At 45.7% G+C, this 18811-nt stretch overlaps 1 protein-coding gene across 1 annotated transcript in view; it reads right to left on the bottom strand.

Annotated features, from left to right (window-relative positions):
• LOC311144520 (membrane-associated phosphatidylinositol transfer protein 2-like) overlaps nt 1–18811 on the bottom strand; it is a 98194-nt gene that overhangs the window by 9997 nt on the left and 69386 nt on the right. The window contains exons 8-14 of the mRNA XM_084180546.1: nt 17639–17743; nt 17425–17489; nt 12777–13021; nt 12451–12634; nt 11508–11627; nt 11045–11259; nt 2186–2361 (exon numbers count right to left, since the gene is read on the bottom strand). Of these exons, the coding sequence (XP_084036672.1) occupies nt 2186–2361; nt 11045–11259; nt 11508–11627; nt 12451–12634; nt 12777–13021; nt 17425–17489; nt 17639–17743 (1110 nt within the window). The remainder of the gene's footprint in view (nt 1–2185; nt 2362–11044; nt 11260–11507; nt 11628–12450; nt 12635–12776; nt 13022–17424; nt 17490–17638; nt 17744–18811) is intronic.

Raw genomic sequence — 18811 nt, 5'->3', positions numbered from 1 at the left:
CAACGTTGTGAGCAGAGTGCCCCATGGTGGTGGTGGGGTTATGGTATGGGCAGGCATAAGCTACGAACACAATTGCATTTTATCGATGGCAATTTGAATGCACAGAGATACCGTGACAAGATCCTGAGGCCCATTGTCGTGCCATTCATCCGGCGCCATCACCTCATGTTTCAACATGAGGCGGCAGGTAGCTTAGTGGTTAAGAGCGTTGTGCCAGTAACCGAAAGGTCGCTGGTTCTAATCCCCGAGCCAACTAGGTGAAAAATCTGTCGATGTGCCCTTGAGCAAGGCACTTAACCCTAATTGCTCCTGTAAGTCGCTCTGGATAAGAGCGTCTGCTAAATAACTAAAATGTAAAATGTAAAATGATAATGCACAGCCCCATGTCGCAAGGATCTGTACACAATTCCTGGGAGCTGGAAATGTCCCAGTTCTTCCATGGCCTGCATACTCACCAGATATGTCACCCATTGAGCAATTTTGGGATGCTCTGGATCGAAGTGTACGGCAGCATGTTCCAGTTCCCGCCAATATCCAGCAACTTCGCACAGCCATTGAAGAGTGGGACAACATTCCACAGGCCACAATCAACAGACTAATCAACTCTATGCGAAGGCGATGTGTCATGCTGCATGAGGCAAATGGTGGTCACACCAGATACTGACTGGTTTTCTAATCCACCCCCTACTTCTTTTTTAAGGTATCTGTGACCAACAGATGCCTATCTGTATTCCCAGTCATGTGAAATCCATAGATTAGGGCCTAATTCATTTATTTCAATTGACTGATTTCCTTATATGAAATATAACGCAGTAAAATCTTCAAAATATATTATATTTTTGTTCAGTGTAGGTTTACTCAAATATCTGCATCGTTTTTTAAATGGCATGTAAACAAAGAAATGTACATCTTGATTTTAGATTTTTATTTTCAAAATCCACAAGTAAAACATGTTTGAAATTGGCCATTCTTTTGGCTGATTTAAGATGAAAACTTCAACCCTGTTACTTTATTTGACACCTAGGCACTTACTATAGTAATTTATTTATTTAACTTAACATAGCCTTGCAGTCCAGTTTCCATCTCTGTACAAAGGCATGGTCTTCAAGCTATGGAAGGTGACAAAACATTTAATAATAGCAATTGATTGAACTTACATGGCACTTTTCTAGACACCCAAAGCTCTTTACAGTATATTTTTTCCCTGCCAAAGGCTGTGCATCTGTTGAAGGTCAAAAATATGTTATATTACTATTAGATTGAAAGGCTTGTAGGGAAACTAACAACGTTGCTCTATCAAATAGAATAACATTTACATTTTACATTTTAGTCATTTAGCAGACGCTCTTATCCAGAGCGACTTACAGTTAGTGAATACATATTTTTATTTTATTTTATTTTTTTATACTGGTCCCCCGTGGGAAACGAACCCACAACCCTGGCGTTGCAAACGCCATGCTCTATCAACTGAGCTACATCCCTGCCGGCCATTCCCTCCCCTACCCTGGACGACGCTGGGCCAATTGTGCGCCGCCCATGAGTCTCCCGGTCGCGGCCGGCTGCGACAGAGCCTGGATTCGAACCAGGATCTCTAGTGGCACAGTTAGCACTGCGATGCAGTGCCTTAGACCCCTGCGCCACTCAGAATAACTGTGCTTGGAATGGAATCCTTTATGCTAGCTAGCTAGCTCATTTTAGACTAGAGTAGCCAAAGTTTGTTACTAGTTATCTAAAAAAGAAAAGACAACTTACACTTTTGCCAAAAAAGTTTGTCCTTTTTCAATGTTATGAATTTTAATGACGTTGCCAATTCTTGTTCCCAAATGTATTTAGTCCGCAAACTTGAACTCGAGATATGCCATTTCGGAAATTAGGCGTTTCCCACGAACCGGAAACGTGTCATCACACTCTCTCATCTGATTGGTCGGGTAGACGGGCCTTTTAAACCGGCATACGCGTCATCACATTCCCTCATCTGATTGGTAGAGTAGGCGGGCCTTCTGACTTTGTGGCTGTGGTAACTAGTGACGACCGTATAAAGGAGAAGAAGGGGGTTTCAAGGAGATAAGACCCCACAGTACCTCCTACGTTTTCACCACCCAATTCATAGCACAACACTTTTAAATGTTAAATAACACATTTTTAAGGTGCTTTATTCATTTTACCTCTGTTTAGGTGGGCTTACCATCCAGCACAGGAATGACAGTCTTCCTCAGGGCGAGGACAAGGCCCAGAGGAGAGCCGAAGAGGAAGAAGTCTGCCACCTCAAAGTCAAACTTCCCCAGAGAGCCTGCATCCTGGAAGGTGCTGCTGCTGGACCTGCGTGAGTATGGGTCGGTCCGCAGAACACTGGAGTGAAGGCTGAGTGGACAACAAACAGTCAGAGTCACAAGGAGGGAAGCACACCCACATCCACATGTACTGTATACACACAAACACAGCACACAGTAAGAGAAACCGAGACCCATGTAGGTAAACGATTATAGCAACCCATGACTAGGGCTGTGGAGGTCACAAAATTTCATCAGCCGGTGATTGTCAAGCAAATAACTGTCGGTCTCACATTTAGCATCTCCTGGCTTCCACACATAACCTACAAGCCACTGACGCAGACCTTTGGAACATCTACATTTAAAAAAAGTAATACATTCATGTAATATAGCCTACAATAAATGCATTATTTATTTTAGACAGGTCTAAAGAAGCATGATATGAAGAAAATGTAGTCTATTTCAGAAGAACAGAATAGCATACTCTTGAGTTGTCCTTATTTTAGGTCCTGATCTGGCTATGCCAAATGGCTGTGGGCTACACTAGTTCATTTAGCAAAAAATATTTTCTTAGAATTCCATGGCATTATTTTATAGCATGAAGAATACAATTGAACAAAGCTGAATATTTTCTCCAAACAATTTGAGGGAGTGCCGCACATGCAGCTATTCTGTGTTGAGCGGTCAACAAAGAAATAGGTATTCCTATATGCTTAATTTAGAGTTATTAATGTAACTTTAGTTGTTCTACAAACGTTGGGCTATATGTTTTGATTTTTAATACATTCTCAGGCTGCATGATGCGACTCTAATGATGATTTGAAAAAAGTTGCTTGAAAGGCATGAGCTCTGCTTTGTTTTTTGTACAGGCTGTACACACTACACCAGTCACTCATTCACAATTTGACAAGCACTTGATAATGCCTTGAATTTCACGGCGGCATCCCCTTTATGTGGCTGTAATGCACCCTAAAAAAATCCATGCCTTTTGCAGCCATTGGCCGTTGTGCCCTTCTCCCTGAGTGCTGTGCGCTCCATCACATGATCAGGTCTTTCTCACAGGCTACAAGTGAAGACAGACACATCGGGGACGCAACTGCGCGCGTCCTTATCCAATTCCGAGGTGCATATTGAAGATATTGGAAGAACTGTCCACATTTACTTTTCGTCAGCCAACAAGATGAGTAGGCCTAACGAACAGCAAACGCACTAGCCTATGTCAATCTACTATCCCCCATAGTACAAAAGTCGACCTCTTATAATCTGTGCGAGAAATAAATATTCCAAACATAGTCTGGGACAGTTGTGGGATGCGATAGATCCCAAATTAATACAACCACTAGCATCCACATTTTTTTTAATGCAATGTGCTTACGCAACAGATCAGAACGTTTAGCTTAAAATGATAAATTATAGGGCTATTTTCTTCACATTATAAGCACAGCAATGCGCACATGGTAGTAGGCTATAAGTGACCGCAAATGCAATTCTGCATGTAATGCTTTTATTATAAAGGTGCATTTTTATGGTGCAAATTATCTTCCCCAAAATGGAAACTCGCGCGCTGCTTATGCCAGTAATGCTCTACACCCCTTGTAAAGCGGATTAATGTGCTTAATTTTAAGAAGTTATTTGGCCACTTTAGTTGTGATACAAACCTTATTAAAACATATAGGCCTATGGGCTAGGCTACATGAGGTGTGCGACTATGATTCGAAAAAGTCACAGAAAAGGCATTGTTTCTTATGCTGTGCATCATTCACAAGTGATAATATATCATTCACAAGTGATAGGCTAATATTGTCACCCATCAAACTATTCTTGATGTAATCTTGTCTTTACATATACTAAATAATATACAGTGGGGGAAAAAAGTATTTAGTCAGCCACCAATTGTGCAAGTTCTCCCACTTAAAAAGATGAGAGAGGCCTGTAATTTTCATCATAGGTTGAGAAGAAAAACATCCAGAAAATCACATTGTAGGATTTTTTATGAATTTATTTGCAAATTATGGTAGAAAATAAGTATTTGGTCACCTACAAACAAGCAAGATTTCTGGCTCTCACAGACCTGTAACTTCTTCTTTAAGAGGCTCCTCTGTCCTCCACTCGTTACCTGTATTAATGGCACCTGTTTGAACTTGTTATCAGTATAAAAGACACCTGTCCACAACCTCAAACAGTCACACTCCAAACTCCACTATGGCCAAGACCAAAGAGCTGTCAAAGGACACCAGAAACAAAATTGTAGACCTGCACCAGGCTGGGAAGACTGAATCTGCAATAGGTAAGCAGCTTGGTTTGAAGAAATCAACTGTGGGAGCAATTATTAGGAAATGGAAGACATACAAGACCACTGATAATCTCCCTCGATCTGGGGCTCCACGCAAGATCTCACCCCGTGGGGTCAAAATGATCACAAGAACGGTGAGCAAAAATCCCAGAACCACACAGGGGGACCTAGTGAATGACCTGCAGAGAGCTGGGACCAAAGTAACAAAGCCTACCATCAGTAACACACTACGCCGCCAGGGACTCAAATCCTGCAGTGCCAGACGTGTCCCCCTGCTTAAGCCAGTACATGTCCAGGCCCGTCTGAAGTTTGCTAGAGTGCATTTGGATGATCCAGAAGAGGATTGGGAGAATGTCATATGGTCAGATGAAACCAAAATAGAACTTTTTGGTAAAAACTCAACTCGTCGTGTTTGGAGGACAAAGAATGCTGAGTTGCATCCAAAGAACACCATACCTACTGTGAAGCATGGGGGTGGAAACATCTTGCTTTGGGGCTGTTTTTCTGCAAAGGGACCAGGACGACTGATCCGTGTAAAGGAAAGAATGAATGGGGCCATGTATCGTGCGATTTTGAGTGAAAACCTCCTTCCATCAGCAAGGGCATTAAAGATGAAACGTGGCTGGGTCTTTCAGCATGACAATGATCCCAAACACACCGCCCGGGCAACGAAGGAGTGGCTTCGTAAGAAGCATTTCAAGGTCCTGGAGTGGCCTAGCCAGTCTCTAGATCTCAACCCCATAGAAAATCTTTGGAGGGAGTTGAAAGTCCGTGTTGCCCAGCGAAAGCCCCAAAACATCACTGCTCTAGAGGAGATATGCATGGAGGAATGGGCCAAAATACCAGCAACAGTGTGTGAAAACCTTGTGAAGACTTACAGAAAACGTTTGACCTGTGTCATTGCCAACAAAGGGTATATAACAAAGTATTGAGAAACTTTTGTTATTGACCAAATACTTATTTTCCACCATATTTGCAAATAAATTCATTAAAAATCCTACAATGTGATTTTCTGGATTTTTTTTTCTCATTTTGTCTCTCATAGTTGACGTGTACCTATGATGAAAATTACAGGCCACTCTCATCTTTTTAAGTGGGAGAACTTGCACAATTGGTGGCTGACTAAATACTTTTTTCCCCCACTGTATATGTGTGAAATTTGTTTTGATTTAGAATGGACCATTATCATGCACCTGTATCGAAACAGGGGCAGCGGGAAAAAATACATGTCATCTATGCACTTAAATAGCGAATGGAGGACGCTTTTCCCCGTGGTTTATTTTCATGCCAGCCAGGTAGGCTATACATCTGTTGTACAGTGGCTTGCGAAAGTATTCACCCCCCTTGGCATTTTCCCATTTAGTTGCCTTACAACCTGGAATTAAAATGGATTTTTTGGGGGTTTGTATCATTTGATTTACACAACATGCCTACCACTTTGAAGATGCAAAATAATTTTTTGGGTGAAACAAACAAGAAATAAGACAAAAAAACTGAAAACTTGAGCGTGCATAACTATTCACCCCCCCAAAGTCAATACTTTGTAGAGACACCTTTTGCAGCAATTACAGCTGCAAGTCTCTTGGGGTATGTCTCTATAAGCTTGGCACATTTAGCCATTGGGATTTTTGCCCATTCTTCAAGGCAAAACTGCTCCAGCTCCTTCAAGTTGGATGGGTTCTGCTGGTGTACAGCAATCTTTAAGTCATACCACAGATTCTCAATTGGATTGAGGTCTGGGCTTTGACTAGGCCATTCCAAGACATTTAAATGTTTCCCCTTAAACCACTCGAATGTTGTGTTAGCAGTATGCTTAGGGTCATTGTCCTGCTGGAAGGTGAACCTCTGTCCCAGTCTCAATTCTCTGGAAGATTTAAACAGGTTTCCCTCAAGAACGTCCCTGTATTTAGCGCCATCCATCATTGTTCAATTCTGACCAGTTTCCCAGTCCCTGCTGACAAAAAACATCACCACAGCATGATGCTGCCACCACCATGCTTCACTGTGGGGATGGTGTTCTCGGAGTGATGAGAGGTGTTGGGTTTGCGCCAGACATAGCGTTTTCCTTGATGGCCAAAAAGCTCAATTTTAGTCTCATACTTTCTTCCATATGTTTGGGGAGTCTCCCACATGCCTTTTGGCGAACACCAAACGTGTTTGCTTATTTTTTTCTTTAAGCAATGGCTTTTTTCTGGCCACAGCTCTGTGGAGTGTACGGCTTAAAGTAGTCCTATGGTGTCACGCCCTGACTCAGGGGACTCTTGTATGTTGAGTCAGGGTGTGGATTTTCTATGTTGTGTATAGCTATGTGTATGATCTAGTATGTATAGATCTATGTTGGCCGGTGTGGTTCCCAATCAGAGGCAGCTGTCGCTCGTTGTCTCTGATTGGGGATCATACTTAGGCAGCCTATAGGCACTGTTTAGTTGTGGGATCTTGTTCCGTGTTTAGGCTTGTTTTGTGTTAGCCTTTGGACTTCACGTGTCGTTGGTTTGTTGTTTTGTCGTGTGTTTAGCATTTAAAAAACATGTATGCATATCACGCTGCGCCTTGGTCTGATTCGTCCTTCAACGAACGTGACAGAAGATCCCACCAAACACGGACCAAGCAGCGTGCCCAGGAGGACCGAACACCCTGGACACAGGTGGGGAAGATTTGGTCATGGGAGGAGATATTTGCGGGGAAAGGACCATGGGCGAAGGTAGATGCCCAGGCAGGAGAGGAGCAACGTCAACACAGAGGACGCCGGTCGAGGAGGAAGCCCGAGAAGCAGCCCCAAGAAAAATGTTTGGGGGGGCACACGGGGTGGTTGGTGGAGCCTAGTTTCAGAGCAGAGCCAACTCCCTGTACTCACGCCAGGAAGCGTGTGACTGGGCAGGCTCCGTGTTATGCGGAGCTACGTACTGTGTCGCCAGTGCGCCGGCACAGTCCTGTACGTCCTGTGCTAGCACCACGCACGTGCCGTGCGAAGATGGGCATCCAGCCAGGACGGGGTGTGCCGGCTCAACGCTTCTGGTCTCCAGTACGCCTCCTCGGTCCCGCATATCCTGCGCCGGTTCTACACACTGTATCGCCAGTGCGCGTGCACAGCCCAGTGCGTCCTGTGCTAATGCCTCACACATAATGTGCGGAAGTAGGCATCCAGCCAGGATGGGTTGTGCCAGCTCTCCGCTCCAGACCTCCAGTCCGCCTCCACAGTCCGGTACGGCCCGTGCCTGCTCCCCGCACCAAACCTGTGGTGCGTGTTGCCAGTCCGGTACGGCCCGTGTTTGCTCCCTGCACCAAGCCAGTGGTGTGTGTCGTCAGCCCGGTACGGCCCGTTCCTGCTCCTCGCACCAAGCCAGTGGTGCGTGTTCCCAGTCCGGCCCGGCCCGTTCCTGCTCCTCGCACCAAGCCAGTGGTGCGTGTCGCCAGTCCGGCCCGTTCCTGCTCCTCGCACCAAGCCAGTGGTGCGTGTTCCCAGTCCGGCCCGGCCTGTTCCCGCTCCTCGCACCAAGCCAGTGGTGCGTGTCGCCAGTCCGGCCCGGCCCGTTCCTGCTCCTCGCACCAAGCCAGTGGTGCATGTTCCCAGTCCGGCCCGGCATGTTCCTGCTCCTCGCACCAAGCCAGTGGTGCGTGTGTCCAGTCCGGCCCGTGCCCATTCCGCCAGAGCAGTCCGCTCCACCGGGGTCAAGTCCAGCTCCTGTCAGCTGCTCCACTCCGGAGCCAGAGCAGTCCGCTCCACCGGTGCCTAGTCCAGCTCCGGTCAGCTGCTCCACTCCGGAGCCAGAGCAGTCCGTTCCACCGGTGCCTAGTCCAGCTCCGGTCAGCAGCTCCAGTCCAGACCCAGACGTCAGCCCCTCTCCAGGTTCAGGGTCTCCCACACCGGGGTCCATACAGGGCTTGGAGTATCGTGAGAGGAAGGAGAGGGGAAGCAGCGCGCCGAGGTCCAGACCAGACCAGGGGCGCAACAGGGAGGCGGAGAGTATGTGGTCGTCACGCCTGCAGCTGGATCCGCCCACCCGGCCCCTACCCTGTTAAGTAAAGTTTGTGCGGTCGGAGTCCGCACCTTTGGGGGGGGGGGGGGGGGGGGTACTGTCACACCCTGACTCAGGGGACTCTTGTATGTTGAGTCAGGGTGTGGATTTTCTATGTTGTGTATAGCTATGTGTATGATCTAGTATGTATAGATCTATGTTGGCCGGTGTGGTTCCCAATCAGAGGCAACTGTCGCTCGTTGTCTCTGATTGGGGATCATACTTAGGCAGCCTATTGGCACTGTTTAGTTGTGGGATCTTGTTCCGTGTTTAGGCTTGTTTTGTGTTAGCCTTTGGACTTCACGTGTCGTTGGTTTGTTGTTTTGTTGTGTGTTTAGCATTTAATAAACATGTATGCATATCACGCTGCGCCTTGGTCTGATCCGTCCTTCAGCGAACGTGACATATGGACAGATACTCCAATCTCCGCTGTGGAGCTTTGCAGCTCCTTCAGAGATATCTTTGGTCTCTTAGTTGCCTCTCTGATTAATGCCCTCCTTGCCTGGTTTGTGAGTTTTGGTGGGCGGCCCTCTCTTGGCAGGTTTGTTGTGGTGCCATATTCTTTCAATTTTTTAATAATGGATTTAATGGTGCTCCGTGGGAAGTTCAAAGTTTCTGATATTTTTTTATAACCCAACCCTGATCTGTACTTCTCCACAACTTTGTCCCTGACCTGTTTGGAGAGCTCCTTGGTCTTCATGGTGCCGCTTGCTTGGTTGTGCCCCTTGCTTAGTGGTGTTGCAGACTCTGGGGCTTTTCAGAACAGGTGTATATATACTGAGATCATGTGACAGATCATGTGACACTTAGATTGTACACAGGTGGACTTGATTTAACTAATTATGTGACTTCTGAAGGTAATTGGTTGCACCAGATCTTAAAACAAGTTATTTTTTAAATTTCACTTCACCAATTTGGACTATTTTGTGTATGTTCATTACATGAAATCCAAATAAAAATCCATTTAAATTACAGGTTGTATTGCAACAAAATAGGAAAAACGCCAAGGGGGATGAATACTTTTGCAAGGCACTGTAAATATAAGCAATGTGCTTAATATTAGAAAAATTGAGAAATAAATATAGTAGGCCTAGCCTATAGAAAGCTGATGGGATCGAACAGAGTGATGGCTGATTATTTGCGGCCATCACTCTGTTTTCTCCCTCAATTGCATAGCCTATAGAAATGTTGCGCAACATGAGCACATGGGCTCTCATGAAGTGTTTGATTCGATTTTCGAATACATTTGCATTGAATCGGCTTCCTATTTCGCAACAAAGCCTCCTTCACTCATGCTGCCAAACATGCCCTCTTAAAACTGACTATCCTACCGATCCTTGACTTCGGCGATGTCATTTACAAAATAGCCTCCAACCCTCTACTCAGCAAATTGGATGTAGTCTATCACAGTGCCATCTGTTTTGTCACCAAAGCCCCATATACTACCCACCATTGTGACCTGTACGCTCTTGTTGGCTGGCCCTCACTACATATTCCTTGCCAAACCCACTGGCTCCAGGTCATCTATAAATCACTGCTAGGCAAATCCCCGTCTTATCTTAGCTCACTGGTCACCATAGCAACACCCACCCGTAGTCTGCGCTCCAGCAGGTATATCTCACTGGTCATCCCCAAAGCCAACACCTCCTTTGGCCGCCATTCCTTCCAGTTCTCTGCTGCTAATGACTGGAACGAACTGCAAAAATCTCTGAAGCTGGAGACTCTTATCTCCCTCACTAACTTTAAGCGTCAGTTGTCAGAGCAGCTTACCGATCACTGCACCTGTACACAGCCATTCTGAAATTAGCCCACCCAACTACCTCATCCCCATATTGTTATTTATTTTTGCTAATTTGCACCCCAGTATCTCTATTTGCACATCATCTGTTGCACATCTATTATTCCAGTGTTAATACAAAATTTTAACTATTTTGCACTATGGCCTATTTATTGCCTTACCTCCATAACTTACTACATTCGCACACACTGTATATATATTTTCTGTTGTATTTTTGACTTTATGTTTTGTTTACACCATATGTAACTCTGTGTTGTTGTTTTTATCGCACTGCTTTGCTTTATCTTGGCCAGGTCGCAGTTGTAAATGAGAACTTGTTCTCAACTGGCTTACCTGGTTAAATAAAGGTGAAATAAATAAATAAAATGTCAGAGTGATTAGAGGGACAATAGAGTGCTGAGTACCAGGCAGTTAGCAAGTTTGGTAGGCAACTAATGACCATCAGCTGCATCAGAGCTTGGAGAAGCCTAATTACCGTGACTAAACGGTCATGTGGAATTTGACTGCCTTCATGTCTTGTGACCGCCCGTGTGGCGGCCATACCCATTACTCTACAATATCACATGCATAGCCATATACCCTTCTCAGTACAGTGAAAGTAACAATATTAACCATCAGCTACATCAATGATGTAATGTAACTGTAGTAATGTAACCCCCCGTCACACCTGGTCAGGAAGGCCTGATGGTGTTTGATGGTGTCCAACTCATATGTGGAGGAGTCGCTCGTCTTGCGGGGCAGCTCTCTCTTGGGGTCGTCTGGTCCTCCTGAGCGGGGGATGTCAATGTTGCTGCGGCTCAGGTGGCGGCTGCCCTCCAGGGTGGGAGAGGCAGAGCCGTGCCCACTGTTGATGATGATACCTGGGGAGAGGAGGTCCTGGTCCTGCAGGGAGGTATGGGAGGAAGGACAGAGATTGCAGAATGTATAGTGAAATGACCGATAAGTAAACGGCACCAGAACTAGGATGGGCGCTGGATAAGTGTCCTTTCTTAGAGGAGAAATGTGGTGGTGAAATAGTGGAGGGCTGTATTTAGGGTGAATAAGAGCTTCTGGGTGAGTGTCTGGGATTTGGGGGAGGGGCAAAACTTAGGAACAGGGAGAGTAGCTAAGCTTTAAGGTTTGGGTCTTACCTGTATGCTGATTACACTACCCCTGCGGCTGCTGTTCTGGCTCTCACCAATAGTCTGGTTGCTGCTACACAAGGCGTCAAACCCCAGGATCCCTCCCACGCAGTCCCCAATCAGGCACACCTACAAAGAGGTCACAGGTCAATTTACTAAAACAGATCAGATCATTAGATATCTATCAAACAGGATGCAGATAAGATGGTCCAACCCTTTTTAAACTAATCAGATGTCATAACCATGTAATCAAACAAACCCGCTCACGCAAACACACACGTTTGTTTTACTATCCTTGTGGGGACCAAACAATGGATTCCCATTCAATGTCATATTTTCCCTAACCGTAAACCTAACCCTTAACCCCAATTGTAACCCTAAACCTAACCCCTATGCCTAAAATAGCCGTTTTCCTTGTGGGGACCGACGAAATGTCATAATTGTCCGAATTGTCCTTGTGGACTTCTGGTCCCCACAAGGATAGTAAACCCCCCCCCCCCCCCCAAAAAAAAAGAAAACACATACACCTACACACAAACCAAAAGCTAGATGAAAATACACCCTTTATGGAATGAGCAATCTATTAAATTATGTGAGTTTCTGATAATTTGTTATAAAAAGGATAGAATTTATACTAAATTGAACCTGTGTCAAATATATCGAATGCTAGCGTCATTTTGGTTATCTAAAGGAACATTGAGGAACAGAAAACACCCACATAATTCAGAAACAGAAACCACTCACATAATTCATTGGTACTAAAAGGCTTCAAAACTGATGTTCTTCACAATAAATCAAGTGTATCTCCTCCTTGACTTGGGAACATGCTCTTGAATCTTAGTGTTTGGACTGAAGATATTATGTTTGGCCATTTGAGAGCTCCAAATAAAGAGCAGCCCATGCCCACACCTGGAACAATGGCGAGGCTGACAGGCCAGTGGCAGCACCTCACCTTGAAGGTTGTCCCATCAATGGACCTGATGAAGTCATTGTACACCTGGTTGGCTTTCATGATTACGGTGGCCACAGCCTCCTGGTACTGGGGGGCGGAGGTGGCCAGGAGAGGCAGGACAGCCAGGGGGATGTGGTCCTGACTGCTAGACAGACAGCTCTCATCATAGCTGTACGGGCTCAGACTGAAGCCAGGGACGGACACACACAGGGTAAAGGTTCGTAATAGTAGTAGTATTGGGTAGTGTGTGTACTGTAGTTATGTACACATTACAATATTTATGGTTGTGTAGTGTGTGTGTGTGTGTGTGTCTGTGTGTCCCTCACTTGGACACCAGGGAGATGGCCTCAGCACAGATGGCAGGGCAGGGCACCAGGCGGATGGCGATTCGTCCCAGTGCGGTGGGATAGTGCACGCGCATCACTGTGTCAAAGGTAGTGCTGATGGTGTTGATGTCACCCTGCTTACTGGTCTGGTCCCCTCCTCCCGTGTCCAGGATGTTGCCTCCATGGAGCACCAGGATCAGCATGTGGATCTTAGAAGGCTGCAGACACTGCTGGGAGGAGAGGTCCTATTATGGGGAGAGGAAAGGAGGGGGAATTGATGGGGTGAATGGGAGGTAAAGAGGAAAGGCAGGATGAGGGGCATTAGAGAGATCTGTTAAACTCAAGGGAAATGAAGCCATTCACCCATAGAACCATGCTTCTGGCTTGGCTGCTAATGATTCATGACCACTGACAACTGCAGCGTTGCAGTTCTTGACACACTCAAACCGGTGCGCCTGGCACCTACCACCATACCCCGTTCAAAGGCACTTAAATCTTTTGTCTTGTCCATTCACCCTCTGAATGGCACACATACACAATCCATGTCTCAATTGTCTCAAGGCTTAAAAATCCTTCTTTAACCCATCTCCTCCCCTTCATCTACACTGATTTAAGTGGATTTAACAAGTGACATCAATAAGGGATCATAGCTTTCACCTGGATTAACATGGTGAAAGGAAAGAGCAGGTGTTCCTAATGTTTTGTACACTCAGTGTATAGTGATACATCTCATTGTGTGTTCAGTGTGCACTTCCACTTCCTTCAGACATGAATCACAGGAAGTCTATATGTGATGTCACCCTTCTGGTAACGCAATATTGATAGTAAAGCAATAGTAATGTAGCAGCACAACAGCATGCCCGTCCAGCTTTCATCTTCACACTCAGACAGCATTAGAGCATCATTAAGAGACACTGGACCAACCTACACCCCAGCTGGTCACACAGCAAACACTTCCAACTTTAGCCAACCACAACAACAAGCCAAGAACAACAACATAAACCAAGGGCAAAGACACATTTGTATACATCCATGGAGAGCTCTTTGGTCTTGGCCATGGTGGAGAGTTTGGAATCTGATTGATTGATTGCTTCTGTGGACAGGTGTCTTTTATACAGGTAACAAGCTGAGATTAGGAGCACTCCCTTTAAGAGTGTGCTCCTAATCTCAGCTCGTTACCTGTATAAAAGGCACCTGGGAGCCAGAAATCTTTCTGATTGAGAGGGGGTCAAATACTTATTTCCCTCATTAAAATGCAAATCAATTTATAACATTTATGACATGCGTTTTTCTGGATTTTTTTGTTGTTATTCTGTTTCTCACTGTTCAAATAAACCTACCATTAAAATTATAGACTGATCATTTCTTTGTCAGTGGGCAAACGTACAAAATCAGCAGGGGATCAAATACTTTTTTCCCTCACTGTATATGGACGAGCAATGACAGAGCGGCATGGACTAAGATATAGTACAATAATATAGAACACAGTATATACATATGAGATGAGTAATGCAAGATATGTAAACATTATTAAAGTGACTAGTGTTCCATTTCTTAAAGTGGCCAGTGACTTCAATAGGCAGCAGCAGCCTCTAATGTGCTAGTGATGGCTATTTAACAATCTGATGGCCTTGAGATAGAAGCTGTTTTTCAGTTTCTCGTTCCCAGCTTTGATGCACCTGCACTGACCTCGCCTTCTGGATGATAGCGGGGTGAACAGGCAGTGGCTTGGGTGGTTGATGTCCTTGATTATCTTTTTGGCCTTCCTGTGATATCGGGTGCTGTAGGTGTCTTGGAGGGCGGGTAGTTTGCCCCTGGTAATGCGTTCGGCAGACCGCACCACCCTCTGGAGAGCCCTGCGGTTGCGGGCGGTGCAGTTGCCGTATCAGGCGGTGATACAGCCCGACAGGATGCTCTCAATTGTGCATCTGTAAAAGTTTGTGAGGGTTTTAGGTTCCAAGCCAAATTTCTTCAGCCTCCTTAGGTTGAAGAGGCTCTGTTGCGCATTCTTCACCACACTGTCTGCGTGGGTGGACAATTTCAGTTTGTCCGTTTTTGTGTACGCCAAGGGACTTGAAGCTTTCAACCTTCTCCACTGCGGTCCCGTCGATGTGGATAGGGGGGTGCACCCTCTGCTGTTTCCTGAAGTCCACGATCATCTCCTTTGTTTTGTTGACGTTGAGTGAGAGGTTATTTTCCTGGCACCATACTCCCAGAGCCCTCACCTCCTCCCTGTAGGCTCGTCATTGTTGGTAATCAAGCCTACTACTGTTGTGTCGTCTCCAAAATTGATGATTGAGTTGGAGGCGTGCTTGGCCCCACAGTCATGAGTGAACAGGGAGTACAGGAGGGGGCTGAGCACGCACTCTTGAGGGGCCCCAGTGTTGAGGATCAGCGAAGTGGAGATGTTGTTTCCTACCTTCACCACCTGGGGGCGGCCTGTCAGGAAGTCCAGGACCCAGTTGCACAGGGTGGGGTTCAGACCCAGGGCCTCGAGCTTAATGATGAGCTTGGAGGGTACTATGGTGTTGAATGCTGAGCTATAGTCAATGAAAAACATTCTTACATAGGTATTCGTCTTGTCCAGATGGGATAGGGCAGTGTGCAGTGTGATGGCGATTGCATCGTCTGTGGATCTATTGGGGCATTAAGCAAATTGAAGTGGGTCTAGGGTGACAGGTAAGGTAGAGGTGATATGATCCTTGACTAGTCTCTCAAAGCACTTCATGATGACAGTGGTGAGTTCTACGGGGCGATAGTCATTTAGTTCAGTTACCTTTGCTTTCTTGGGTACAGGAACAATGGTGGCCATCTTGAGGCATGTGGGGACAGCAGACTGGGCTAGGGAGAGATTGAATATGTCCGTAAACACACCAGCCAGCTGGTCTGTGCATGCTCTGAGGACGCGGCTAGGGATGCCGTCTGGGCCAGCAGCCCTGCGGCGGTTAACATGCTTAAATGTCTTACTCATGTCGGCCACGGAGGAGAGCCCACAGTCCTTGGTAGTGGGCCGCGTCGGTGGCACTGTGTTATCCTCAAAGCGGTCAAAGAAGGTGTTTAGCTTGTCCGGAAGCAAGACGTCGGTGTCGGCGACGTGGCTGGTTTTCCTTTTGTAGTCCATGATTGTCTGTAGACCCTGCCACATACGTCTCGTGTCTGAGCCGTAGAATTGCGACTCCACTTTGTCTCTATACTGATGTTTTGCCTGTTTAATTGCATTGCGGAGTGAGTAGCTACACTGTTTGTATTCGTCATATTCCCAGTCACCTTGCCATGGTTAAATGCGGTGGTTCGCGCTTTCAGTTTTGCGCGAGTGCTGCCATCTATCCACGGTTTCTGGTTAGGGTAGGTTTTAATAGTCACAGTTGGCACAACATCTCCTATACACTTCCTGATAAACTCAGTCACCGTTTCAGTGTATTCGTCTAAATTGTTTATTTTCGCAAGCTACCCGGAACATATCCCAGTCCGCGTGATCAAAACAATCTTGAAACGTGGATTCCGATTGGTCAGACCAGCGTTGAATAGTCCTTAGCACGGGTATTTCCTGTTTGAGTTTCTGCCTATAGGAAGGGAGGAGCAAAATGGAGTTGTGGTCAGATTTGCCGAAAGGAGGGCGGGGGAGGGCCTTATAACCATCCCGGAAGTTTGAATAGCAATGGTTGAGAATTTTAGCAGCCCATGTACAACAGTCGATATGTTGATAGAACTTCGGCAGCCTAGTCCTCAAATTTGCTTTGTTAAAATCCCCGGCTACATTAAATGCAGCCTCAGGATATGTGGTTTCCAGTTTGCATAAAGTCCAGTGAAGTTCTTTGAGGGCCGTCGTGGTATCGGCTTGAGGGGGGATATACACGGCCGTGACTATAACCGAAGAAAATTATCTTGGGAGATAATACGGTCGGCATTTGATTGTGAGGTATTCTAAGTCGGGTGAACAAAAGGACTTGAGTTCCTGTATGTTACTACAATTACACCATGAGTCGTTAATCATGAAACACACACCTCCGCCCTTCTGCTTCCCGGAGAGATATTTATTTCTGTCTGCGCGATGAACTGAGAACCCATCTGGCTGGACCGATTTCGACAGAATATCCCGAGAGAGCCATGTTTCCTGTTAAACAAAGTATGTTACATGCCCTGATGTCTCTCTGGAAAGAAATCCTTGCACTGAGCTCGCCGACCTTGTTATCCAAAGACTGAACATTAGCGTGTAATATAAGTCGAACCAGCAGGCCGCCCCAAGTGCCTCTCCCCCGCCGGCGATGTTTTGGGTCAGCCGCTGGAATCAGTTCAGTTGCCCTGGGGAGAGCAAACAAAGGATCTGCTTCGGGAAAGTCGTATTCCTGGTCATAATGCTGGTGAGTTACCGCCGCTCTGATATCCAATAGTTTTTCCCGGCTGTATGTAATGATACAAAACACTTTCTGAGCTAATAATTTAAAAAACAATACATGAAAAAACGAAATACCGCAAAGTTTCCTAAGAGCTAGTCGCGAGGCCGCCATCTTCGTCGGCACAATCAATGTATATGATCTCAGCCAGACAGATTCTATGTGACATGCTACTGATATTGGATCTGGCTGTCATGGTGTTGTTGGTATACCAATGTTCAGTTGAAAAGCCATTCACCCTCCCAGGTACCTACCTCATCTAGTCTCTCCTCGCTGGCCTCCCTTTCATAGTCCCCTGTCATGTCCTTGTATAGCTCTCCTGCAGAAACATCCACAGACACACTTTAATATTGAGAATCAGAGTAATATAATACTGTCTGTAAAAGGAAACTTTGACACAAACTCCATCTCTCCTCTGTCTCTCAGACATCTCCAATCAATTAACACACACAGCGTTCCTCTCCATACCAGGAGTGTCTTCTGCATCAGCCGATTCAATCTTGTCCATGAGGTCGTTAGAGTTCCACTTGGCGATCTCCTTGGGAAAGACCTCTTCATCACCTGACAAGTCCTCTGTGTGGAGAAGGGACAGACGTGATTTTTACTAACACCTGCTAAGTCAATGTGCCATGTTATCTCATCTTCAGTATATTCAGATGACCAGTCACAGATCATTCTCAAACATTCTGTGACAAGGAACACCAAACTTTTTAGACATTTATATGTTCACAAATGTGAAAGGGGCCTCCATGTACTGGCTGAGTACAGATACAGACAAACATACACCCTGATCCCTACCATATTACATTATGTGGCCATGTGAGCACTACTTTAAGATAAATAAATATGAATACTGATTAATAAAGTAATTGCCACCCTGCATTTTATGTGTTCCTCTGAAAACCAGTGGTTTTGCAGTAGCATAGCCTCCTCAATTGAATCAACAAGCCACTGGGACACTGGGATCTTTCAGTGAAATCACATTACACATACTGTAGCCTATGCACGTCTGCTTTATCAAAAGGTCACCACTCATAAAAGGCCATACATTTTTTTGCTGGTCCTCGGTTGCACAGATCAGGGAGAAGCTGAGGAGTATAAAAGCTTTTACATGAGCATGAGCATTTATCTGAGTATGCTCAATGAAACACTTTTCAGCATAAATTGATCAAAATGGTGCTACAAACGGTAGCATTCATGTGTCACATTGGTCATGTCATCATGACCTAACATAGAATGTCATGAATGGATACAGTGTAAGTAGTGTGGCACTATGATTATGGATGAAATGTTATGGCTATATACACTGAGTGTACAAAACATTAAGAACAGCTCTTTCCATGACATAGACTGACCAGGTGAATCCAGGTGAAAGCTATGATCCCTTATTGATGTCACTTGTTAAATCCACTTCAATCAGTGTCACTGAAGGGGAGGAGACAGGTTAAAGAAGGATTTTTAAGCCTTGAGATGGATTGTGTATGTGTGCCAATCAGAGTGAATGGGCAAGACAAAATATTTAAGTGCCTTTGAACGGGGTACAGTAGTAGGTGCCAGGCGCACCGGTTTGTGTCAAGAACTGCAACGCTGCTGGGTTTTTCACGCTCAACAGTTTCCTGTGTGTATCAAGGATGGTCCACC

The sequence above is a fragment of the Coregonus lavaretus genome (assembly GCF_964263955.1).
Source record: "Coregonus lavaretus genome assembly, chromosome: 17".
Classification (NCBI taxonomy): Eukaryota; Metazoa; Chordata; class Actinopteri; order Salmoniformes; family Salmonidae; genus Coregonus; species Coregonus lavaretus.
The sequence above is the reverse complement of the archived record's forward strand: the minus strand, read 5'-3'. Positions and strand labels throughout refer to the sequence as shown.